The following is a 26,731-nucleotide window of genomic DNA, read 5'->3' as shown; positions in this document are numbered from 1 at the left end:
GGACCCCGGCGACTCGTCCTCCAGCCCCTGCTCGGGCACGCCTCTCCTCACACCCGGCGCCGAAAGTAGGGCGCAGCCTGAGGGACTGGGCGGGAGCCGGGGACTGAAGGCGAGCTAAGTGATGGGGGCGGCGGCCACCCACATCCCCACACGCGCCCCGCCAGCTCCTCAGAGGCGCGAGACCGGCGGACCGCGCTTGAGGGAGGATCGCAGCCGCCCTCAGCTGGAGGCTCAGAGCTCAGCCTCTCAGGCTGGAGGCGCGACCCGCCGCTCCTAGCCCTTGCAGAGAGGAACGGGCGCCTGTGGGCACCTCTCTGGCCTCAGTTTCCCTCTCTGAACAGGCGGCCTTGAAGTCTGAGGAGTCGTTTGTGGAGGAAGCCCTTGGCGTCCTTGCCCTTGGCGCTCGCTGTCTTTCCCTCACAGCCGCGGACCCCCCCTCCCCCACCCCGCCTCCTGCGCCTTGCCTCTTCGTCGCCCCTCACCCAGTTTTGCCCCCCTGAAGGAACCCTCCCGCTCTCCCCACGCCTCTGCCCCAGAGCGGCCCGCCCGCTTGGCTGTGCGCCCCTCGCTCCCCCTCGCCGGCGGCCTCCCTCTTCCTCCTCCTCCCTCCCCCAAACCCCCTCCTTGCCCGGGACCCTCTCCCAGCAGCGGCCCCTCCTTGGCTCCCGGTTCCCCGATTCTCGTCAGCTCCGCTTTGCTCGAAGGCAGTCCAATCTAGAAACACCCCGAGGGCTGTGCGGGGTGACGGGTGTTGGGGGCGGGGCGGGGAGGGTGGACATTCTCGGGACATTCTGTGTCTCCGGAAAATTAAATCATAGGGTTGTTTTTCCTTAAAATACATCAATAACCGTATACCTGGGAGTAATTTTGTGAGATAAATTGGAATTTATTGTAAGATACCAAACACAGAACGGAAAAGAAGAAAGTGGAACCAGGGCAGGCGCAGGCCATAATCATTAAAATCGCCTGCTCGCTCTCTGGGGAATGTGGTTTGGTAGATTGCCCAAGTTTTAATTTCAGGCACAGTGATTTGATTTTTGAGGTGGAAATGGGTATTGATCTAAGTTCACCTAAATTTTGAATTCTCTGACTGATTTTGTTTTTGTGTTCATTTGGCTTTTCTCTTTTGATCAGAACTTTAAGTAGAAAAGAAGCAAAAAAGCTTTTATGGTGGCAGCTGAAAATTGCTTATCTGTGAGCAATAACCTGATTCTTCTCTAGAAGTCAAAGTATTATAATATCCCTTTGCTTAAAGTGGGGCCTTATAATATACTTGAGGATAGTACAGTGGGTAGAAATGCGCATAAATTGTTTTTGTTCTGACTTAAGGTTTTTTTTTTTTTTTTTTTTTTCACCATTCTTGTTTGGGAACATTTAAATTTGATTCTTGTTTCCTTTCTTGCTTTGTGATTCTCTTCCTGTAGTTTCTTGTTTTCTTCATTTTTCCAGTTTATAATCCTCTAGAGTTCCATTATTTTAACTTCAAAGGTTAATACATTGTTGAATAAACCAGAGCATCTTGCAGAAAACAAAGAAATTCAAACCTGGTTATAAGTCAAGGATCCAACATTTCTCAAATTCCTAAGTTTTAGAAAAGATGTGATATGTGTTCACTTTTCTTAGTTTTGTCCACCTTTTCCTGTTGCTTTTTTCCCTATTTCCATCGATTTTTCCCAAGCGTTCTCCTCTTTTTATTTGACTATATTAAAAAGAAAACTCAAATCCTTTGCAGGATAAATCACAGTAGGATGTAAAAAACAAAGTAGGATGTAAGAAGCCATAAAAGATCAGAATACATTTAAACCGGGTGTGGTTCACAATCCAACAGAGCTCTTGTTAGTTTCTAATTTCACATTTTAAATAACAGTTTCTTTTTAAAAAAAAATATGAATTTGAATTATGCCTTGAATTGCAAGATAATCTGTTATTTTATAGAATTAATAAGTGTTTTTGCTATAAAGTAGCAAATGTTTTTGTAATCAACATTTAAATATCTTTTAATGTTCCTTCTAGTTTGTTAAATACAGCTAAGGAATAGAGGCAACATGTTCTACACACATGTGCTTATGAGTAAGCGAGGGCCATTGGCCAAAATCTGGCTTGCTGCTCACTGGGAGAAGAAACTCACAAAGGCTCATGTATTTGAATGTAATCTAGAGATAACCATTGAAAAAATTCTTTCACCTAAGGTATGTTATTGGTTAAAATTATAGATTAAAATTATAAACAAAATTTATTTATAAATAAAATTAAAATTATAAAACTTCCAAGGAAATTTACTTCTGAAATGGTCTTCATTCTTTTAATTCGTATAACATTTATTACCTGAGCTTAAACATACGTCAGTTTCTGTTGGTAAATACTATTTCATATGTTTATCATGAACAGATTGGACCCTGAAGTAGAGAGGTCATGTTTTATACATGTTTTGCAATCCTTCCTTATATCCTTAACAAAATACCATGTAAGTCATAGGAACCAAGTAAGTACTACTTAGAAAAATAGTGAACAGATGAATACACAGAATAGAAAAAAAATTGAGTATAACTCAAAATATATATGAAAATACTTCATTATTAAGACACTATAATAAGATATTACAATTTGCATTAAAGTATTGTTTTTGTATGTTTTTAGGTTAAGTTTTTCTGCTTCAAAGATGGATGAATGATAATTAGAAAACCTTCCATGTATCAGGCACTGGGCTAGGCTTTATGTTCATTAGATTATTTAATCTTCACAGTAACTCTATGAAATGGGCTTCGTTTAGCCTCAGTGAAGTGTGGTAGTTAAGGGGATGAACTTTTGAGTTAGTCAAATTTAAGTTTAATTCCTACTCCATTAGTAGTTGTGTTGCTTTGGACATGCTACTTAACATTTCTGAGTCTGTTTTTTTTTCCTTTGGTAAAAAGAGGGTGTTGTTAAAATTAAATAATATATGAAGAGCTCTTAAGAAAATGCCTGGCACAAAATAAATGTATAATAAGTTGTGGCCATTATTAATAAACTGAAGTTCAAGAAGTTTGAATGACAACCTCAGTAACTGAGCTAAGACTTGAACTCGAGTCTGCCTGACTGCAGAGTTTATATTATTCCCATGAAACCAATAATAACACATTTCACTTAAATGGTACCTAAGATTATCTTCATTGAGTAAGAACAAAAGTTCACCATTTTACAAGATGAAGTAAAAGTAATTCACTTTAAATAAGAATAAGTAAAATTTCTCCTTTTTAAAGAGAAGAAATTCTATGATTTTGTAATTTTCAAATAGGGTTTATGAGTCTAGTTCTTAACATTCTAATACTTTAAAAATTATTGAAAGGTGAAAATTGCACTTCGAACTTCAGGACACCTTCTTTTGGGAGTTGTGCGAATCTATAATAGGAAGGCAAAATATCTTTTGGCAGATTGCAGTGAAGCATTGCTTAAAATGAAGATGACATTTCGCCCAGGTATACTTGCAATGTTGATTTGTCTCACTTTCTTGGTTCCCCTTGGCATTTTTATTTGGGGTGGGCTATTTTAATTGGTGGTGCTCTATAATTCCAGGGTGTATAATGAATATAAACTTTCTTTTCAATGATTCTAAGTTTCCATGGTTAAGGACAAATTATATTCTTTCCCTTGCTCTTTTCCTGTATTTTCAGGTAAAGGTTATACTTTCAAAAACTTGTAATTTTCCTGCATATTTACATAAAAAATATATGTAAAGCTACCACAATTATGTAAGAAATTCTGAGATCAGTTTTAACGGGTTGCTTAGTTTGCTGTATCTGTTTCTGCCTCTGTGAGATGAAGTGTAATTGACAAAAGCCAGATATTATAATTGTCATTATTTTCAGAATTCTTAGGACTCTAAGCAGCATGCTATTATGAAATATTATAGAAAATCTCTAGACATTCAAAAGTCTTAGAGGTTTACATGCATCATAAATATAATGCCTTTAAACTTAAAGACATTCATCATTTCTATCTCATATTATGGTTATTTAGGTACAGGCCTTGCCTCTTACACTAGTTTGCAAGCTCCTTGAAGGTCACATCTCTGTCATGTTAATTTTCTGAATCTCTTATAGTACTTGTTTCAGTGCCTTGAACATACTATTCCCTCAATTAATATTTGTTGAATTGGGGCTGACAGGGTTTTTATTTCTTTATTTAAAATATTTGTAGAATCTCTACATAAGTTTATACTCAATCAAATATGGTTCATTTGTTTATTATTTCATTTATATAATCCACAGGTATTTATTGATCCCATATTTTGTGCCAAACACTATTTTAGGTTCTGGGATGCAAGGGCAAACAAGGCAAACAAGGTGCCTTTCAGTTTGGTGAGGAAATCAAATAATGAAAAAGTTTTTTAAAATTATCACAATAATTATAGATTGCAATTGCACTATGCAGGAATGTAAGTAGAGTATTACAACAAAAAATAACAGAAAACTTTACTTGAGTTAGGCTGATTGGGGAAAGCCTTTCAGAGAAGATTGAATTTAAGGTCAAACTTCAAGAATGAGAAGAAGTACCCTGCCATGTTAAAAAGTCCCTGAGGGAATAGCATTCTCGGGCAGAGGGAACTGGGAGAGCAAAGGTCTGGAGGAACAAAAAGGCCAGTATGGTTGGAGTCTAGTGAATGAGGAAAAGATGATGCTGGTAGATTTGTAGGGATTAGATTAGAAATTTGGATTTTATTTAAATGCACTGGGGAAGTCACTAAATCATTTTAAGCACAAGAGTGAACTGATCTGATTGCTTTTTAAATATTTTTAATATCACTCTGGCTGTTCATAGAGAATGGACTAAAGAAGGTCAGGAGTTGGGATTTTCTACTTATATAACATTATTGCTCATTGAATGTAGTTTTTGATTCTTTTCAGGACTGGTTGACCTTCCAAAAGAGAATTTTGAAGCTGCTTACAATGCTATTACACTGCCGGAAGAATTTCATGATTTTGACACCCAGAATCTGAAGTAAATTTTTAAAATTTATTTTCCTTCAATTTGATTTTCTTGATATTTTGTTGTTTTCACCTTCATATTTCATGAACACAAGTGAAATCTAGGTAACAACTGAAACACATGCAGTTGACATAACTTAAATTCGGTGTGAAATTTTGAAACACAGTGCCAAAAATATATCATTATATTTGCTGAAAGTAGTTCACACTATTGACAGTATGTTCATCCACTCATTCAGTAAATATTTATTGGGTGCCTTCCATATGCCAGGCACTGATCTAAGCACAAAGGAGATAGCAGTAAACAATAGTTCCTGTCTGCAAGAATCTTACATTTTAGGCAAACAATAAACAGATAAGTACACAATATGCCAGGAAATGATCAGCAATATGAGAAGAAATAGAAAATAAAGTAAATAAATGAGGATGGTCAGGAAAGGCTTTTTTTTCTTTTCTTTCTTTTCTTTTTTTTTTTTTTTTTAAGGGTTAGACCTGAAACCTGAAGGAGGTGTAAGAACAAATCATTCAGTAACTTGGGGAAGAAGGTTCCAGGTAGAGCAAGTGGGAAGGCCCTAAGGCAGAACACATTGGACATTTTCAGGGAACAGCAGGGAAACAAGTGAGACCGGAGTGCTATAAATGAGCATTTGAGTGGTAGGAGATGAGGTCAGAGAGGTAGCAGAGGGTGCAAATGATGTAGGGTGTTGTAAGCTGCATTAAAGACTTTTATTTTACTCTGATAGGAAAAATAGGAGGGTTTTGAATAGGAGAGTGACTGGATCTGACTTGATTTCAACATGCTTCCTCAGACTACTTACTGTAAGGGGGAAAGGGAGGAAGCAAAGAGCCTATGAGAAGATTATTTCAGTAAAAAGTCCAGATGATCTCTCCAACCCAACACCTAGCCTGGGTCCCCTCCCCTTAGGGGCTGCAAGGGGAACTCCACCCCAGCTCTTACCAGGAACTGCTGGGGGAAAGCCCAGAGCTGAGAGGGTCTCCCTGCCCACACCAGACCATATCCCCACCCTCCACTGATCTGAAAGTGAAAGCCCAGGGGACATGGGGTGAAGGAGGGCATTGGTGGTTGAAAAGAGTTAGTGCCTTGGGTGGGGGATCCCAGAACTCATGACTGGGATGGACAGGAAGGGGACATGACAGCCCTGCCCTGTTTGTGGGAGCCTGAGGGCCTAATTGAGGACATGTGTCCCCACCAGCAGCCCACAGATGTGGGATCAGGATGCCTGGCCTCTGTGTCCTTGAAGAAAACTTCCTGTGGCCTTTGTCTTGTTCTTCCTTAATAAATGGTACTACCCCAGCCAAAAAAAAAAAAAAAAACACAACGAAAAACCAAGTCCAAGGGAGAAATGACAGTGTCCATGATCACTTCACTCTCAGTCTTCATGTTATCAAGGTGGTGACAGTCAAATTATGAATATATTTTGAAGACAAAGCCAACAGGATTTCCTGAAAAATTGGATATGGCTTTAAGGGAAAGAGAGATCATATGATTTGGGCACGAGAATGGAGTTAACCACCTAATGAAATGAGGATAACTAGGGAATGGCAGGTTTAAGAGGGGCAGGGTAAAGGCTAACTTAGGCTTTAGACATAAATTTTGAGATGATTGTTGCACACCCAAGGACAGTAGGCAGGTAGTTAAATATCTGGGTCTGAAATTCAGGAAAGAGGTCTAGATTGGGATATATAAATTTGGAAATTGTGAACATATTGTTGGAACTTCATCCGTGAGTCATAAAAGACCCACAGGGAATGTGTGTAATTTTTTAAAAAGAGAGAGATCTGAGAACAGAGCGTTGGGTCAGTCCTAGTAGCTAATAGTCTGATGAGGAAGAACTATTAAAGGAGATGGAAAAAGAGCAGCCAGTGAGATACAGAAAAAATCAGAAGTAAGTAGGTCGAGAGAGACTGTTCCATGAGGAAGTGAACATCTGTTTCAAATGCGGTTGGTTAGGATAAGTAAGATAAGGACTGAGAATCGACTCCTGGATTTGGCAACCTGGAGATCATTTGTATATATGCATGTATAATAAACTAGTGTTTGTAAATAATACTATTGAGAAAATAAAAGTGGTTTTATGATAAAACCTGTTTTTTGTTTTAGGAGTTTGGGGTTTTTTCAGGATATTGCAAAGTCCTTGGGTTCTATTCCCATGTTTTTGTCAATCTTCTGTTTCTCCATAGTGCTATTGATGTTTCAGAACACTTTGCTCAGAACCAAAGCAGACCAGAGGAAATCACACTTAGAGAAGATTATGGTAATGACCTACTTTTTCAAGCTGGAAGCTTTGGTGAGAATATTTGAGAAATTAAAATCATAAGCTTTAACCACTTGTACTTGCAGTTTTGTACCGAAACAATGTCAATAGAAAGAGCTATCCTTACACCATTAGGAATATCTTTAGAATGAATCTCTTGTTATGTAAACACAACTCTCAGTAAGTTTGCCTTTACCTTTGTCAATGCCAGGACTCAGTCTTAGGCTGTAAACTTCCCTTCTTACTGAACAATCATTTTTGAATACTAAATATATGTAGGCGCTATTATAGGCACAGGCACTGCAAAGTTTGCAGAGGCATTTCCTGAAGGAGCTCCCGGGTGGGTTAGAGATATGCAAATAAGCATTTGCTGTGGTAACATATACATAAGGTTTTACATGTGTGCTGCATATAGCATGACTTCAAAATATAATTCCTCCAGTATATGATGATATCAATTCTTAAAAAAAAACAAACAGATTTTAACATGGCTTGGGACTAAGGAGGAAATACCAGATGCCAAATACATACTCATGATTGTGAAACAGAAGATGTTGAGTGTATTCTAGAATTGAGGCCATATAGTATTTGTTCTTTTTATGGCACTTACCTCTGTCTTATACCATGATATTATGTATATCCTGTGTTAATCTGAAAACCCCAAGATGATAAGATCTGTGTCATATTCATCTTTGACTCACTTATAGTACCTGAAGCTCTGAGCATAGATAGATAGCCTAAATCTGTGTTTGGTGGGGATGGGTGGTCAAGGCAGTAATGCTTGAGCTACATCTCTAACCTCTGCTTCTTATCCTAACTCTCCCTCCATAACTCTTGCGACCCATAGCTGTGTTCTTAAATGATTTGGTGCAGGACAAGTTTTATAATTTTTGTTAATTTTTGGTCTATCATGGAATGATATTTTTTTTATTAATTTTTTATTTTTTATAAACATATATTTTTATCCCCAGGGGTACAGGTCTGTGAATCACCAGGTTTACACACTTCACAGCACTCAACAAAGCACATACCCTCCCCAATGTCCATAATCCCACCCCCTTCTCCCAAACCCCTCCCCCCAGCAACCCTCAGTTTGTATTGTGAGATTAAGAGTCACTTATGGTTTGTCTCCCTCCCAATCCCATCTTGTTTCATTTATTCTTCTCCTACCCACTTAAGCCCCCATGTTGCATCACCACTTCCTCATATCAGGGAGATCATATGATAGTTGTCTTTCTCTGCTTGACTTATTTCGCTAATGGATCTTTTACTATCTGTAACCCCAAGACTTAGAATGTAATACATTGGCAAAAAGCTAATCATATTTCCTACTGCCCAAGACACTCTTTACACATTTCCCTGTAAATACTCTGGAAAACAGCATGGAGGTTCCTCAAAATGTTGAAAATAGAACTGCCCTATGACCCAGCAATTGCACTATTGGGTATTTACCCTAAAGATACAAACGTAGTGATCCAAAGGGGCACGTGCACCCGAATGTTTATAGCAGCAATGTCCACAATAGCCAAACTATGGAAAGAACCTAGATGTCCATCAACAGATGAATGGATCAAGAAGATGTGGTATATATACACAATGGAATACTATGCAGCCATCAAAAGAAATGAAATCTTGCCATTTGCGACAATATGGATGGAACTAGAGCGTATCAAAAATTGAAGCATATATTTTTATTTTTAAACTTTTAATTTTTCTAGTAATCAATTTTTAAATATTTTATAAAAATATCATTCCATGGAAAACATGGAATGATATTTTTATAAAATATTTAAAAATAAAAATATATGCTTCAATTTTTGTTATTAAATTCAACATATACAAAACTACTCTGTAAAATTGCTCTAAGATGTTCTAAACTTTACCTTTAATTTGTGTATTTACTCTATCATGGACGAGGACCAACTCACAAACCATACTTTGAGGTGCATGGATCTTTTACTATCTGTAACCCCAAGACTTAGAATGTAATACATTGGCAAAAAGCTAATCATATTTCCTACTGCCCAAGACACTCTTTACACATTTCCCTGTAAATGCTACTACTCTTCTTTAGGACTGAAACTTTAGGATCACCTTTTTTCTTCAAGATTTTATTTATTTGAGAGAGAGAGATAGAGAGCTGGGGGATAGAGAACTGGATAGAGAGAGTGGGAGGGAGAGGGAGGAGGAAAGAATCTCAGACAGACATGTCTGAGAAGAATGTCAGACAGACATGAAGACAACCCTGAGATCATGACCAAAACCAAAAGTCAGATGTTTAACTGAAGGAGCCACCCAGATACCCCACTAGGATCACTTTTAACTACACTTTCTGTAAGCTTCATACCAGTGTTGATTTACAACAATAAAAAATTGGAAATGCCTCTTAGGTCTTCTTTCTATTTCCCTAGTCACCCTAGTTTACCAGTAATGGGATACTTGCATGGCTCAGATGATGAAGTATCCAACTCTTGATCTCAGCTCAGGTTGATCTCAGGTTGTGAGTTCAAGTCCCACATTGGGTTCCATGCTAGGTGTGGAGTCTACTTTAAAAAAAATGTATATATACACATATATATACGTGTGTGTGTGTATATATATTACTTAGAATGTATTACATTACATACACACACGTGTGTGTGTGTGTGTGTTTATATATATATATATATATATATATATATATATATATATATATCATAAATACTAAAGGCCTGGAGTGCTATAATACCCTCCTACATATCTCCCAGTCTCTTCCCACATTTTATATATCTCTGCAAAAACAATTGTCCTTAAATTGATTTTTTTTAAATATCACATTCCTCTACTTAAGTATCTTGGATTCCTATGACTTACTTTAGACACCCCTGCCTATCCTCAAGGCCCTCCACAAGTATATCATCTTCTTTGTTTTATCAACTTTGTTTTACTCTCACTACAGTTTTTGCTCTAAATGTCTTACCAGTCAACAAATACAATTTAACTGTTCTCAGTCTGTGTCTCCCACAATTCAAAAAAGGGGAAGAACATGTTCTTAGTATACCAATAGATCCAAGTTTGAATCAGCTTTCTCTCTTGCCCTGCTGTGTGATATTAGGCAAATCATTTAGCTTCTTTGAGTCTGACTACCCTTTTTGTAAACTGAGATACTGCTAACAACATCAGAGAGTTACTTCCCTTATTCTCTCCTTCAGCTCTTTTCACCAATAAATGATTTTTCTCTCTTCCAAAAACTAGCTCAAACCTAATGTTTTCTGAGAAATGTTTAATATTAATCCATACTATTCTGAACTACAATATAAGATTAAAAGCAATGATTATTTTTAAAAAAATTTTTTTAGTAATCTTAGTATTGTGATGCTCAATGCTCAGAATACAATGTCTGTTGATAAATTTTATTATCTTATTGATCAAAGCTGGCTTTTCTTTTGGGAACTTTCAAGCTGCTTCTGGAAGATGTGAACATATTTTAGGTTTTTTGGGTGGGGGAAGGTTGTTTGTTTTTTTAAGTCAGTCTTCTATTGAACAAATCTTTAATCCAGTGCAATGAAGGCTCCCTTTTTCAAGTTTTCCTTTCCAGGAGATGTGCGCCTATAGAGAAATCTTAATATAAATGATTCTTCATTATTTTCTTTACTAATACTAACATGGTTGTTAAAGAGAGGGAAGAGAAGACCAGCTCTGTCTGACCACTGGTTTCAGACTCCTGGACCTAGAGATTCAAACCCAAGAAAGGGAAAGAATATACATGTGCTGACAGCCGATCTGGAAGCAAGTCAGGGAGTTCACTTTAACTGCTGCTGTCAGTGTCTTAGGAGTTGCTCTCATAAGTTGCCATTTTGCAATATATTTTACCAGTGAAATTCTAACACTGATACTGTCACTGTCTCTGCTAGGTTCAGATCCTGGCTTTGTCATTTATTGGGGTATGACTGTGTGCAAATTATAAAACCTTTCTATGGACGTGTTTCCTTGTCTGTACAATAAGGATTATAATAGTATTTTCTGTTACATAATATAATGCGCATAATAAGCACTCAGTTAATGTTAGCTGACTGTGTTTTTTCTTTTTAAGTGCTGTATGTCCAACACCTAGCAGATTGCTTAATACCCAGTCATTCAATAGGTATTTATTGAATGAATGTTAGAAGCCCATTCTTTAATATTTTATCTACTTTTCCATTCCGGAGAAGACAGACATGCCTCTTATTTTCCAAACTTCCATTATGGATAAACAACACAAGAAACTGAAATAATATGATATAATGCTTGATCAAGCAGACATGACCTTTCTAATGCAGAAGACATTATTCCACTACCAATAATAACCCTCTGGGAAATTATTAAATTGAATTACAACTAAAAACCCTATCCTAATGTTTTTTCGGAAGAAATGCTAGACTAAAAATCCAGTCTCCACTGATTAACTGAGTGACATTAGTTGAACAATTCAAATACGTTTTTAAGCTCTTATTGTTCTTATCTGTAAAATGGGAGGGGCTATACAAGAAGATATCTGAATTTCCATCTAACCCTAAAACTTTATGTTTCTATGGCCAACTCAGTATTAATGATATATATTCATTTAGGGGAAGAATCTGAAATTCTCAGAAGACATAGCTTCTTTGATGACAACATATTGCTGAATTCCAGTGGTCCTCTAGTTGAACATAGTTCTGGAAGCCTTGCTGGAGAAAAGTCTCTATTCTATGACAGTGGAGATGGATTTGGAGATGAAGGGGCTGCAGGAGAGATGATTGGTATGCTGTCTGATTATATAGAAATCAAATATTTATTTCAATAATACTAGAATGTGTTAATCTGTTTATTAGATCAAACTAAAATTTCAGGTATGTCCCTGTGTCATATAAATCAATATATTTTTTACACAAGTTTTTAAAAATCTATGGTGTATTTAAACATTTAGGCTAGGTCTAAGTGAATAGCCATCTATTTAAACACATTTTTCATTTAGGTTATAAAATACTATTTGTTTTTATTTTTACAAATTCTTAATTTTTAAAGGGGAAGGAGTAGATTTAATATAATCCTCACAAAATATATTAGATCATATATTAGAAAACATTATTTTCCTTAACAGAAATTGTGAAACAGCTAAAGGATCTGTCTGACATTTTATATTATAATTGTATATTTATATCATGATGTTTTTATAAAATAATCATAGAAATAGGGTAGACAAAAACTGGGAAATCTAAATACACATGTTCTAAAGATATTGATGGTTAAGTAACAAATCTTTTTAAAATTCTCTAGTTTGCTTTAAAAGGCTGGTTATAGCAAACTTTCTGAAATTTTAAAATTATGAAAATACATGGTTTTACCTTAAATCTCTACTAAAGAATTTTGAAGGCTTTTACTTCTTGATTTGAAATCTAAAGATGGTTATGTAATAAGGTTACTATCTTGGTATTAGTTTAGTAAATATCTCCTGAAATTAAACATCTACTTAATAAAGGAAAGGAAATGATAAATATATAATTTAACATTATCCTGTTTGAAATACAAGAGTCTGTGTAACCATTCAAATCTACTTAAGTAGGGTTGTACCTTATCATTCTTGTATACAATAGTGTCAGTAAATGTTTAGTGAACAAATGACAGATTCAACTCTGTATGACAAAAGTATTTATTGTTTTTCAAGACAATCTACTGCAAGATGATCAGAATATCCTGTTAGAAGACATGCATTTGAGCAGAGAAATTTCTCTGCCTCCTGAGCCTTCTGATACTATAGTGGGTATGATGAAATTATCCTTTCTGTAGAAAGTGAACAGATACTAATATTCAGATTAAGCCCTATAACTGCACAGTTTAAGTAGCAATATAGTATAATGAAACATAGTAAAGAATGTTATCCCTCAAACTCTCCTCAGAGTCTGACCCTGGACAATATGAAATAGGAAACTAGGTTCCGAGAAAGTTACAGTGAAAGTATTTAGCCAGAATTGGGTTTATTTGGTATGAGAGCACATTTAAACACTGCCCCAGACCACGTAATCTCTGTGTCTCTTCAACTCCATTAAGTACATGATTCTAAAAACCAGATTTGGTTCCAGTTAACAATATAAGTATTCAATTATCATTATCTTTTGCTTTTATTCTCATATAAGCATCTAAGTTATAACATAACCATTATTTTTTTAACAATTCCTTTTATGGTGGAATTATTAGTGGAACCAGATAATCCAGAGTATATATGTCTACCTGAAAATGGAAAAATGGATGACACATTATCAAATGAAGAACAAGGATTTACCCTTGACCCAATTGATGCTTCAGGTCAGACTAAATCATGTTTTTGTTTTTTGTTTTTAAAATTTTTTTTAAAGATTTATTTATCTGAGGGGGAGGGGCAGAAGGAGAGGGAGAGGAGAATCCACAACTAGACTCCCCACTGAGTGTGGAGCCCAACACAGGGCTCGTTTTCATGACCCTGAGATCATGACCTGAGCAAAAATCAAGAGAGTTGGCTGTTTAACTGACTAAGCCACCCAGGCTTAGTTTTTATTTTTGATACACTATTATATTATTTACTGTGAGATAATCTGTGAAATATTATTGGAAGGAGTGAAACCAGTAATAACATTTGCAATATGATAGGGAAAGGGTATGGAGGAAATTTGAGGTGATCCTTTCATTATAGTCAATTGTGGTCAAGCCATATAACCAGTGTGGAAAACAGGAAAATCTAAAACTGAGTTCAATGCCAGTAGTTACTGAACCATTACTTTCTGTTGGGCACAGAAATGAAGAAGACATAGTACTGCTTTTAAGAAGCTTACAATCTGATTGAGAAGATAGATAAACATGCAAATAAATGGAAAATAAGACAAAATAAAAGGATCAAAAGAGAAGCCTATGAGCTCTAAAATTTAACCTCATGCATGTTTTAAGGAATAAAAGATAAATATGAATTGAATATAACTTGACCTTATAAGGACATCATAGTTTCAAGTAGTATAATTGATATGAATTTCAGTTATAAATTCAGGCATGCAAGGGATAAAGGATTCAAGCTTTTTTCTCTACTTTATACAACTCTGAGTTTTTATCTCCCTGGGTTGGTAAAAATTTCAATCTGTACATTTCCCCTATGTGGCCTAAGCTATGTAGTATCAAAATGTGGGAGAGGGGTGTGACAGGTAGAAAGGAAACTTTGGTCATCAGTCAAAACAGTTTGTGGTACCCACTGTCCCAGCCTATGTAACCTCTGGGGTCATCACACAGCAGCCCTTCTGGGATCTCGCCACATTCCCAGGATTTTACTAAGGCACATTAGCAGGCAGGTTACTGTTCCATTTGGCTCCATCTGATCTCAGATCTTCTTCCTTTCTGGGAAATCTCATCTTCCCTTTTTGCATCTTTACTAAGGAAAAGCTTGACTCCTGCTTTCTAACTGGTAAAATTATCTAAAAGGAGTGCAATCCCATGGACCTAGCTACTGACTTGGAATTTCTGTATGAATTTCAATGGAGGAGGGAAAAATATACTGGACAGATACAAATTAATGTTTCAAAATATCCTCTTATATAGATATTTTAGGGAACTTCAAGATTGAGCTACTTCCCTGATTATATCCTCTGCTCTGCATTTCCTCATTTGTCTGCCTGCTAGGTCAACAGAGTCCCTCCTAAGCACTTTGAACAAACACTTTACAAAATGCATCCACTGTTGGCTGCTCACATATTCTAGCTGTGCAAAAACCTTGTGAAGCATAATTTATTAGAAGAGAGAAAGGGATTTTCTTCCCATGGCAACTCTGTAGGTTCCATTGTGGTAGACGTTTCTTAGATATGCAGCGCCTAGAATATCACTTTACAAAGCTGTACAACCAATCACATTTGTGCCTTTTTCTTATATTTAGACATTGCTGAGAAGAGAAAAGGCAAAAAGAGAAAATTGCTCATAGATCCAATCAAGGAGATCAGTAGCAAAATTATGCATAAACAGCTTACTTCCTTTACGGACACACTCATGGTTTTGGAACTTGCACCTCCTACCCAAAGACTGATGATGTGGAAGAAGAAGGGAGGAGTGGACACACTTCTGTCAACTGCTGCCCAGGATTTGACTCATGCTGCACTGAAAATGGTAACAGTTTGCATCTTTTTATGTAGGTACAGTGTTTGGTTATAAATAAGTAAATCCGTATTTACATTCATGTATACAACAGAATATAAACTTACAAAAAATACCTCCTTTTGAGTTCATTTGCTTGATGTGTGTGTGCATGAATTGTAGTTTTCACTTTTTGGCACATGTGCTTGTATTTTATTGAATCGTTTTACTTGTAGAAAAACAAGAAATAAAAATGTATATTTTTACAGTTGTTTACAAAATGCTTTCTGTCCTCTGGCTTTAAACTTGGAAGAAAATTGATACAGAAGGAATCAGTAAGGGAAGAAGTGGAAAGCAAAAACATAATAGGTGAGACATCCTAACTGTTGGTGTTGAGGGGAATGTTGTAGAAACAAAAATGTCATTTTTGCATTTCAAGTGAAAATGGGATCCAGTTCCATATTCCCAAGAATAAATGCTGTCTCTAGAAGAGTATTTCAGCTTAAAGAAATTGTTACATCAGCATTGCCTACAGGTTAATTTTCATTCAACAAACTACATTAAAAAGATGAGGTATATATATTATGCGGATTCTTCGTAATCTCTCTCCTCCTCCCTACCTCCTTAATCTCACTCCTCCCTATCTCCCTATTCCTAATCTCACTCCTCCCTATCTCCCCCATCCCTAATCCTAAACCTTCAACAGATAAAACTATTTTATCTAGGAGGATAATGTTTCACTTTAAGACAAGGAACATGATAAGTCACCTAGTGATAAGAATAGCATTTAAAGAATACAATTAACCTGAGACATAGACACTTCCATCCACTTAGAGGATACATGGAGTATTAAAAGTTACTGATTGTTATTGTGACAATTATAAAGGAATAATAAAACCAGTTTTGGCAGTGAGCGAATCTCTGCTTCCTGATCACTTGTCCTGAAGACATTAAAATCTACTGAACCAGGCACCTGGGTGGCTCAGTGGGTTAAGCCTCTGCCTTCAGCTCAGGTCATGATCTGAGGGTCCAGGGATCGAACCCCCGCATCGGGCTCTCTGCTCAGCAGGGAGCCTGCTTCCCCCTCTTTCTCTGCCTGCCTCTCTGCCTACTTGTGATCTCTGTCTGTCAAATAAATACATAAAATCTTTTTTAAAAAATCTACTGAACCATACACCAAGATGGACTTGAACTCTCCATGTTATCTTGTGAATGCATGTGTTGAAGTGAGTGTGGAGGAGACAGTTGGTGGAGGATGGGGAGTGGAGGTGATGAGAACCAGACAAGGGGGAAGAGAAGATAAATATGTGATACTTGGGAAACTATAAGAAAGTTTGTACATCCTTTGCTTAAATTCTCAGATTCCAAGTTTTCTGTCAGAAGATTTCTTTTGTAACAACCATACTCCAATTTAAGTTTGAAAGATATTTTGGTGAAATCTTCTTTACTTCCTTAATAATTCAGAGACCTCTGTGATGAAAGAACTAAATTCCCACCAAGACTTAAATCAATCCAAAATGTGGAAGGATGTGATTGATGGATCTAACTGTAGCTCTCATGAGGATATCAATAAAAATACTAGTTCTGAGGTAAGTTAATCAAAGAAAATTATAAAAATATTATTTTTCTGACACAGAGTGAAGGAACCTTGAAACTCTGATAAGTCTTCTTGCATTATAGTTTATATTCCGTATTATCTTATTCTGTAATTTGTTTAGTAAGTGGCAGTACTATGTAAAGCATGATTTTCACCTACAGAACAGTATTTTCTAGAAGTTTCGGATAGTAAATTACAAGATAAGTAGTTTCATACTGAAGCATTTTGCATGATACATCAAATGAGTGAGTGTACTTGAATCCAGTTATATCCCAAGAATCCTACTGGGCCCCACATTCAATATATCATGGAATTTTTTAGGACTCTTGAAAGTACACCTGTGGTTTTTTCCTGATCATAAATTCACTCTTCTCATGTCTAAGACATAGTCTTAGAACTATATTTATCTTGGTCTTGAATCCAAAAGACTATCTAAAAATCCATGACCAAGCAAAATTTTTTAAAAAAATTTTTTGAAGAAATAATTTCTATTCAAAAAACATAGTCCTTTAAAAGCATCATTGGATGGGGCGCCTGGGTGGCTCAGTGGGTTAAAGCCTCTGCCTTTGGTTCAGGTCATGATCCCGGGATCCTGGGATTGAGCCCTGCATCAGGTTCTCTGATCAGGAGGGAACCTGCTTCCCCCTCTCTCTCTGCCTGTCTCTCTGCCTACTTGTGATCTCTGTCTGTCAAATAAATAAATAAATAAATCCTTAAAAAAAAAAGGCATCATTGGAAACAGTGTGCTTTAAAATATATTCCCCATTGTCACCTTAATGGTTATACAAATGTAAATATTATAACTAAACCATATAAAAATAAACTAGTGCTCCTCTGGCTTGTTCCTTCATCACTGTATTTTGATAGCCACTCAGGGAATTCAAAGTCAATCCACACTGGAACTGAATGGCCTTGGAAGGAAAAACAATTTCATAATGCATTAAAACAATGTATTTTACTGAATATTTGATAGTATACTAGATACTGAGATATTGGGTTGCCAGTACTACTGTCTTCCTTATTTTGGGCTCAAGCATTTCTTAGAATGCATCTACTGAAACTTATGATCAGGCAAGCTTGTTTAGTTCACAGTTTTTTAATACATTAACAAAATAGATTTTCCCAAGTGCTTGAAGTAAAGAGATTGATACATGAGTTCTCTTGACCCTCTTAACTGTTTAACTCTATACTTAAATGCTTTAATTTTCAATTCCATTCTTATGGTGCTTCCAAAAATGGTGAACAGATATGAAATATAATCAGGAATGGGAAATATTGACAAGACAGAAAAATAGTGATTCTGATTCATCACTTTCAATTCTTCCTAAACCATTTTTTATGTAAAATAACTACAAAATGGAGAGTACCTAAAATATAGAATATTCATAGAAATTAGAAGAGAAAAGTCTCCACAAACATGTAGATTAAAGAATAAAATGCAACTCCTTACATTCACTAAAAATTTTAAGAGATAAAGTGAAAAATCAAATACCCTTTGTTGTAGTAGGTTCCTAACTTGAAGACTGTTAAAGATGAAAAAGGGGCCCATGACTTCTATAACAATGAAAAAAGGATATGATAAGGAATGGAGGATTTCTGGCTTTCTTTTTTTCCTTCTTCCTTTATGCCTTTGCTCCCCTTCCAGAAGACACTGTTTTTCTTCCCTTTTGCCAGTGACAGCTCCAGCTGTGGTGGCAACAATCTTGCCATGGCCCTAGGTAGGGATATTAATATCCCTTCCTCCATTTTCAGCCCTCTGTTTATAGTTCTTCCTCCACCACCTGGTATTGGCATGAGGATAGGGGTAGGAGCTGGAGCTAGACAAAATGCTTCAAAGGAAAATGGTCTCAGCCACACAGCTATGAAGGTGTTTGATATGAGGTCAGCAGTGGTGAAGGAAGTAGGAGTGGAAAGGATGGGCAGCAAAGAGGGCAAGGATGTGCCAATTCTTCATTTGTGGAGGCATACGGAAAACAGGGCAGCCTATCTGGGATATTTCAGAAATAATATTTTGTGAGTGCAGGTAGTATTTTAAATCAGTTTTAGAAATGAGCCTTCATGTGATTAAAGCATTTAACAAAATAAAATTGTTCCTGCGATTACTACTACTGTGATGACTTACCTATTTTTCCCTAATTTGCTTTAGCAGGATATTGTTGAAATGGTATCTTTAGCTGCTGAGGAATCCTCTTTAATGAATGCCATCTTAGCACAAGAAAATGAGACTTGTACAGTGGCGTTGGTAAATATATGCATAGTCTTGAGAATGTTCTTACAAACTTTGTTCCTGGGGTGCTTGGGTGGCTCAGACAGTTAAGTGTCTGCTTTCAGCTAAGGTCATAATCCCAGGGTCCTGGATGGAGCCCTGCAGTGGGCTCCCTGCTTAGCAGGAAACCTGCTTCTCCCTCTTCTTCTGCCTGCTGCTCCCCTTGCTTGTGCACACACTCTCTGTCTAATGAATAAATAAAATCAAAAACAAAAAACTTTGTTCCTAAATAGTTACCACCTTACTTACCTAAAAATTGGTTTTAGAGCTGTCATGTTACTTTCTAGAATTATTAAATTAGTGATCTCAACAAAAAGGTATATAAGTAGTTTGATAAGACATACTCAGAATTGCTTTGACCTTTTTTCTTTCTTTAACTTATTTTGAAATTTCAAATAATTTTAAAGAAAATTGTGAAATTTTTATGTTATCAAAAGTAGTCATAGGTTAAAAATATTGTGAATCACTGTTTTAATGTATAACATCTTTAAAGAAGCAGAGCTATAATAGAGGTACATCCTAGGGTGTTTGAAATTTTACTTTATTTATAAATTAAAAAAAAAAGAAACAAAAACAAAACACGACATTTTTCCCCCAAAACATTATGTGGCTCAAGGCCTATATCAGACCACTAAAAAGAAAGTGGTCCTGCTGAAGGGCCACAATTTAATAGCAAAGCCAGAAGTAATATCTGACTCACCTGCCTCCATACATATCATGTTCTTATTTCTCCAGTCTTTGTACCACAGTGCTGCAGGCATTTTTAGGATTGTAATGAATTTTAGCTAAAGTTTCTTATCGAATAATATCAAAATAGCTATTAATGCCAGATGGTAAGTTTGTTCTTAAATAAATAATCTTTATACTGAGTTCCAAGACTACTAGATTGCTTTTTCAAATGTGAAAAATAGACTGGATTCTGTAGATAATCTAAGACAGAACAGATACCTGAACACCTTAGAGCCAGAAGTGGGGTGATTCATTTTCGCCTTTCTCTTTGCTCCAGTAGACACAGGTTGTTTTCCTACATGGCCAAGCAAACCACAACTCAGTACAAGTTCAGCTGCTTTAATAATCCACTGGGCTTTCCACACAATGGATTCAGCAGTAGGGTGTCCGAATAGATCAAGTAGACAGGCTTCAACAAAGCGCATAGACTATTTTTTCTGAGCATTTTCCTGCTTAGTTTAGTTGTGCAGTTATAGTTGAAGCTGTGGTCTCATGGATCTTGAACAAAGACTTGGGCCATTGCTTTTTTATATTTGAAAAACAGCATTTGTATACTTAACAATATAATAAGTACCAGTAATTGGGTGAACTGATTTATCCCAGGGCAGACCAGAAAGGAATAAGAGTAAATTGTAGCTGAGGGGATTTGGAAAACTCTTCAGAATAAAGTGACCATACTTTCGGGTCATTCCCTTTGGAATGTTAAAACGAATGCTATACAGGCAGGACCAGGAAGCCAGTATAACTGGTAGGAATGAGGACTCCGCAGTCAGTCCCCTTAGCTTCAAGAATATGCTGGAACTCTCTGAAATCATTTTGGAGTCTGTGAAATTGAAAACAGACAGGAAGTGTCTGGGCTCCAAAGGTACACGTGAAGTGACACTTGACAGTGTACCTGTGATAAGGATGATGGCAGGGTCAGAGCTAGCCTCAGAAAAATTATAAACTAGGTCAGTTCTGTGCCACCTTCCCCCCCGCCACACACAACCTCCCACCCCCTGCACTTTGTAGACTTGCTCTTTTGTCAGATTCATCAGCACCTTTCCTATGCCCAGTTCTGTTCTTAGCTCATAAAGTGTTAGTTGATAAGAACTTAGAATGAGTTCCTGTGAAGGGTTTTCAGCTTGAAGATTTTTAAATATTGAGAGTCTCTGAAGATGGCTAAATTTTAAAGACTGAAAAGAATGAACCTATTCAGAGAATATGACAGGAAGTGTGTTGATCTTTTTTGGATAAGTTACCCTTGAAGTCAAAAAGGTTCTAATCCAATTGTACACAGATGGCTAAACATCATGTATTAATTAGAGCTTCTATATCACCAGCTAAGTTCAGATAAAGGCCTTTACAAGGCAGTTTTTCTATAGATTTATGTTTATTCCTGTCAACTCAGTTCAAATTGACTAGAGCTGGGATAGTCCTAACCAAAAGTCACTGCTTATTTTACTTTTGAGAGTAAAGACATAATGCGTTTGGATGCATTTCTAATAAAGACTGCAGAATCTCCTCTTCTGGAGACCCTCATTGCCTAGGTAACATTGATATAATCCTGCAAAGGATCGATATATATTTTTATGTTTCCTAGTCTCTCTATTATCAGACTGTAAGTTCTTTTTTTAGCAGGTCCCAGTGTTATAGTTGGGGTTCTTGTAGCAGCTAACACTATGCTTGGCAAATAGTAAACATTTAGTAAGATTTGTTTAAATGAAATATTTTATCAATCATTCAAACAGGAATCATCAGAGAATGAATATAATACTGAGACAGAGAGATGGAGTCGAAGAATTCTTCAGATCTTAAATAGTTTGAGGGTAAGATGGTAGGGTTTGTCAATCCTACTTTTGTTTTTAAAAATAAAATGCTGACATCAATCTTCTAGATGTTAATAAAAATGAAATAGTCTTCGTTATTTTTTTGTTGAGACCAAATTCCACTAGAATGAAATCAGTTTGAGCAGTATACCCAGGGCTCACTGTAGGAGTTTGCTTTCAGTGCCTGCATATTCTAATCAACTTCTTACCTATACTCATGCTCCTAGAAATCCAGTGTATGTCCCATTCTTGTGGTTAGTAGGCTATCAACTAATTCTCTATATGGAATTAAGTTTATAACAGTTTAAGAATAAAGCAGATTATTTTGAAATTTAACTTATATTTTGGGACACCTGGGTGGCTCAGTCGGTTAAGTATCTGACTTGATTTTGGCTCAGGTCATGATCTTAGGGGCATGAGATGGAGCCCTGAGTCAGGTTCTGTGTTGGGCATGGAGCCTGCTTGAAATTCTCTCTCTCCATCTACCCCTCCCACCTCCTTCCCTGCTCTCACTCTCAAAAATAATTTACATATTTTTATCAATATAATACATGTATATAATTTTTGAAGTTCAGTAGTTCTATGCTATAAGGCTAATAAGGAAACACAGGAATTTTTTGTTTTATCTTCCTTATTCCTAAGTCCTTCTCACCAAAGGCAACTATATTAAGCTGTTTCTTTTAGTATTTATATCTATACTTCTAATTTCATGTTCTTACTATTTTATCTGTTGACTTCTTTCAATATAGAAAGAAAATTTAGTTTAGTTATATAGCTTTCTCACCACAGTCTGTTTTTAGCACAGTATTCAGTGTCTACAGTGTTACAATTGTAATAGTTATGATGTAGGTTTAATTTTGACAAAGAGCCAAAGTATCAATGGTTTCAAAAGGTAAAGTATAATCTGGTATAGTCCCTACTCTCAAAAGGTTGTCAGAGACCCAGGTTACCTTTATCTCATTTTCTTTATTCTCAGAATTAAAAAATGGCTAAGTACCTACCACATCTGCATTCTGGTCAGCAGCAAAATTTCCTTTAAAGGTACAACCAGAAATTGTGTGTATCACTTTTCACATTTCATTGCCCAGAACTTAGTCACCTTGCCACATCTAGCTGGGAAATGTGGTCCTTATCTGGCAATCTTGGGCCCAGCTAATTTTTCTATTGCTATGAAAGAAGACAAGAATGAATATTAAGGGACAATCAGTAGTCACTGCTACAAAGACTGTGTAAAAATTAGTGTAATTACATTTCTTCTGAACTTCATAGTGGGTTTTTTGGAGTTAATCATTGCCTCATTTTTCCCATTTGCTTAGTGTCTATATAATCATCCTTAATTCTTTTCCCAAACTCTCTGACAATATAATGAAACCTCTTTTAGTATGCTCAAATATGTCAATTGATTGACCAGTTCCAGTATGTTTTATTGAAGATATTCCTCCCAGAATTCATCATCTTCTTATTCTCATTGGACTAGCTGCTCTCTAGGTCTTTTCCATTGTTTTTGTCTTGGGACATTCCTTTATCATAACATGGGAATTCCTTTGTCTTTTTCCCATATTAGTTTCTCTATTTCTCAATGCTTTGATCTTCCTTTACTGAATTTTTTGGTAGTTAACATCTTTTCATAATTTTCTGAGATAAGGAGTACATAGGAGAGAGACACCTTATGTACAAGTCTGAAAATTTATTTATTTTACCTTTAACTTGATTAGGTGTCTCTGAACAGAGTTTGAAAATAATATCTTTCAGATGTTGAAGGCTTTGTAACATATCTAGGTTTCTTGTGTTGTTCCTGAAAATTTAGATGCTGCTTGGTTGGCAATCCTTTGTAGGTGACCTTTATTTTCTGTCTGGAAACTTCTAAGTCTTTTCTTTGCACCTACTGGTGTGAAATTTCATGATGATGTGTTTTGATATGGGTCTTTTTTCATTTATTGTGCTGAGCAGGTAATGGGTTCTTTATTCTGGAAGCTCATGTCCTTGAATTTTAGGAAATTTTATAGTATTTCTTAGATTTCCTCCTTGCTGTTCATCTATTCTATCTTTCTGGATTGCCTACAGGTCAGATGTTGGATCCCCTGAATTCCCCCTTAATTTTTAAAAAAATCTTTTATTTCTTATATTAATTCCCTTTGTCTTTTTTTTTCTACTCTCTAGAAAATGTCTTCAACTTTATCTTCCAGTTTTTATTGAATTATATTTCTACTTTCACCTCTTTTGTTTTCCAAAGTTTTTTCTTAGTTATTAATTATTCTTTTAGTATTTAGCATTCTAATCTTCTCATTTATTTATTTATTTTTAATAGCTTTGTTGAAGTATTCTTAACATACAATAAACCACACCTATTTAAATTATACAGTAGATAAGTTTCAATATCATGTATATACCTGTGAAACCATCACTACAATCAAAAGAGCGAACATATGTATCTACAACCTCCCCAAATTTTCCTTGTGCTTCTTGATAATCCTTTGTCCCGTCTCTCCCACTGGTCCCCCTCCCTCCTCCTCATCATGTTTTATGGATACAGAGTCTTCTCTTTCATTGGTTATAGTTTTCTTCTGGTCCCTACATTGTCTCTGTTTGCTTTGTGATTCTCTTAAATGTTAGTAATGCTCTTGAATGTTAGAAATTAAGCTCAAATGTCTGGTAGACCTTTGATTATCTGTTCTTATTTGAAAGTGAGACAGCAAAGGGATGTCTAGGTGGCAAAGTTGGTTGAGCACCCAACTTTCAGTTTGGGCTGAGGTCATGACCTCAGTGTTGTGAGATCAATCCCTACCTCTGCTTTGTGCTCAGTGAGAAGTTTGCTTGAGATTCTCTCTCCCTCTCTCTCTCTGCCTTCCCTGCTTGTGCTTTCTCTCTAAAATAAATAAATAAACATATTTTTAAAAAGAGCAGACAGCAGATATCAGATTGGAAGTTATATAAGCAAGGGTGACACTTGTAGACTTGTGGTCTTAACAGTGAGATAATTGGGCTGTGCCTCCCCCCGCCACACACACATTTGCATACATACAGGTGCCATTATCTGTCGTTTCCCTAATCCCCTGGCACCCATGGTCAGTTTTCCCAGCTAAATCTTCAAATCTACTGCCTAGGGAATGAAAAGCATGATGCCAGTGATTCAGGACCCAAGACGGGGAAGGGGAAACCTTGACTGTCTCATTGTTTAGCTTGTAGAATTTCACTTAACTCCCAGCTTGTGGTATGACAATTCTCCACTATCCACATTGCTTGGTGTCCCAACTCTGGAGCCTCAGTCATTAGAATCTCTGGAAAGGCAACTTCCTGCCTCATGGCAGGGTATTGGAGTTGTGATCTCCTGGTTCAGTGAACTGGTAGAGTGCACCTGAGGGTCTGACTGCTCCCAAGAAGACTTCTGAGGAATTCTTATCTCTATCTTCCAACATACTGTTGCCTGCAATTCCTGAGCTTTTCCAAGGTTCTATAGCTCACACTAACTAGCTTTCTGCTGGTTTTCCTTCCTGCTGGTACTTAGATTTTAACTTTCTCTATTCTACTAAGTCAGTCAGTCTTGCACTTTGTCTTTATCCCCTTCCTTTGTCATCTTGTCTTCTTTAACCTTCATTTTAGAGGGCTTTCTGGAGGGAACAGAAAAATAAGCATGAGTGCTCAGTCTTGCATATTGGGGTGTTTTTCAAAAAGATTCTTGAAATTGAAAAGCGTGTCCCTCTTCTCTTCCAGGGGAAAAAGCCAGTCAATCCACATCTTGTCTCCTCAAGAGGGAATAAGTGAATGTTTGGCATATGCCACCTCTGAAAGGCTGCTGATACTGTCCTTTTCTTGTCCTTTTGTTTAGATAAAGTATGATAAAGTATTTAATTTATTAGTTTGTTAAGTGTTGTGGACTAGCAAAAAAACCTGTATATTGTATTTCTAAAAATACTTCACAGCTATCAAAGGCATATGAAGCTCAAGCCATACTGGCTAGTATTCATCACAGTATTTCTCACCAAAAAAACTATACTGTACTATAGACAGTCCTGTACTATACTGTTCCATTCTAGAACTCTGACTCCAGGTACTAGTCTTCATAAAAGGTGTTGTCTTTATCCATAATTACTTTACTGTATCTCAGTTTTTTCTAGTAGGTTCATAGGTGCCCTGTGGTGAATCCAACATCTTTTTAATCTGTGCCAGGAAACTGGGAGATATTTATATAGTTATATTCCTCTGCCACTAAGATATAAATATAATTTTACATTTATCACCATAGTTGTTTATAGTGACCCCCATCTCCTAGTACCTTTAAAGAGAAGAAGCCTGATAGGGCTGATAATTTTCATTGTATTTGAAGCCTCCCAAAGTCCTGTGGCTTGTTTTCTGCCTGCGAGTCTAAACTCTAACTTCACTTTTCACAAAGCCACTTATGTTAACATCAAATTTTTAAAAGGCCTAACATTTGTATAACACATCAGAAATTTGTATAACACTTTAAGAGTTCTTTTCATACATTTTCTCAATGAACCAAGCTTATACTCAATGACCAATAATGTTTTCTAAGTTTACTAGTGAGTCTTTTGCATTTTTTCCATTTTAGGACTTTATACTTACTTATCAAAAATATTAATATTTTATTCATTATGCATCCACAGCCTGCTGTACTTTTAATGATGTTGCTTGTCTTTTCTTTCTTCTTTTCTAATTATTTTCCCAGGAATCCAACAAGATGGGAATGCAGTACTTTAGTCTGATGAAACTCTGCAGAAATAGTGACCGAAAACAAGCTGCTGCCAAATTTTATAGCTTTCTTGTCCTAAAAAAACAGCAGGCTATTGAGCTGAGCCAGAGTACTCCCTATGCAGATATTATAGCTACAGTGGGACCAATGTTCCATAAAATGTGAAGGAAATCCAGAACATGCAGATTTATGTAATCATTGGAATTTCTGTGTAGATCATTCAGTTTAATGCAGAAGCTGTCTGGAAGTAGCTTATAGTCTGATCCATTTCATATACAGGCTGACTCCTATTTCCCCTTTGTAA

At 36.4% G+C, this 26,731-nt stretch overlaps 1 protein-coding gene across 1 annotated transcript; it reads left to right on the top strand.

The window, feature by feature from the left end:
- RAD21L1 (RAD21 cohesin complex component like 1) lies at positions 1-26,731 on the top strand. The gene is made up of 14 exons (XM_082743043.1): positions 1-65; positions 2,014-2,189; positions 3,326-3,455; positions 4,884-4,977; positions 7,167-7,273; positions 11,827-11,997; positions 12,903-12,998; positions 13,433-13,540; positions 15,126-15,352; positions 15,589-15,688; positions 16,784-16,908; positions 19,063-19,158; positions 21,642-21,719; positions 26,404-26,731. The coding sequence occupies exons 2-14, from the start codon at positions 2,046-2,048 to the stop codon at positions 26,590-26,592; spliced, it is 1,665 nt and encodes a 554-aa protein (XP_082599169.1). The 5' UTR covers positions 1-65; positions 2,014-2,045; the 3' UTR covers positions 26,593-26,731.

This window comes from Mustela nivalis, assembly GCF_964662115.1.
Source record: "Mustela nivalis genome assembly, chromosome: 8".
NCBI lineage: Eukaryota > Metazoa > Chordata > Mammalia > Carnivora > Mustelidae > Mustela > Mustela nivalis.
Note: the sequence above shows the minus strand (reverse complement) of the source record. Positions and strands in the feature narration are given on the sequence as shown.

Bases quoted from the DNA above. Each gene is read 5' to 3' on its own strand.
- RAD21L1 (XM_082743043.1), top strand. From the start codon at position 2,046: ATGTTCTACACACATGTGCTTATGAGTAAGCGAGGGCCATTGGCCAAA. The intron at 2,190-3,325 runs GTATGTTATTGG...AATTATTGAAAG, and splicing joins AAAAAATTCTTTCACCTAAG to GTGAAAATTGCACTTCGAAC. The intron at 16,909-19,062 runs GTAAGTTAATCA...AATTTGCTTTAG, and splicing joins ATAAAAATACTAGTTCTGAG to CAGGATATTGTTGAAATGGT.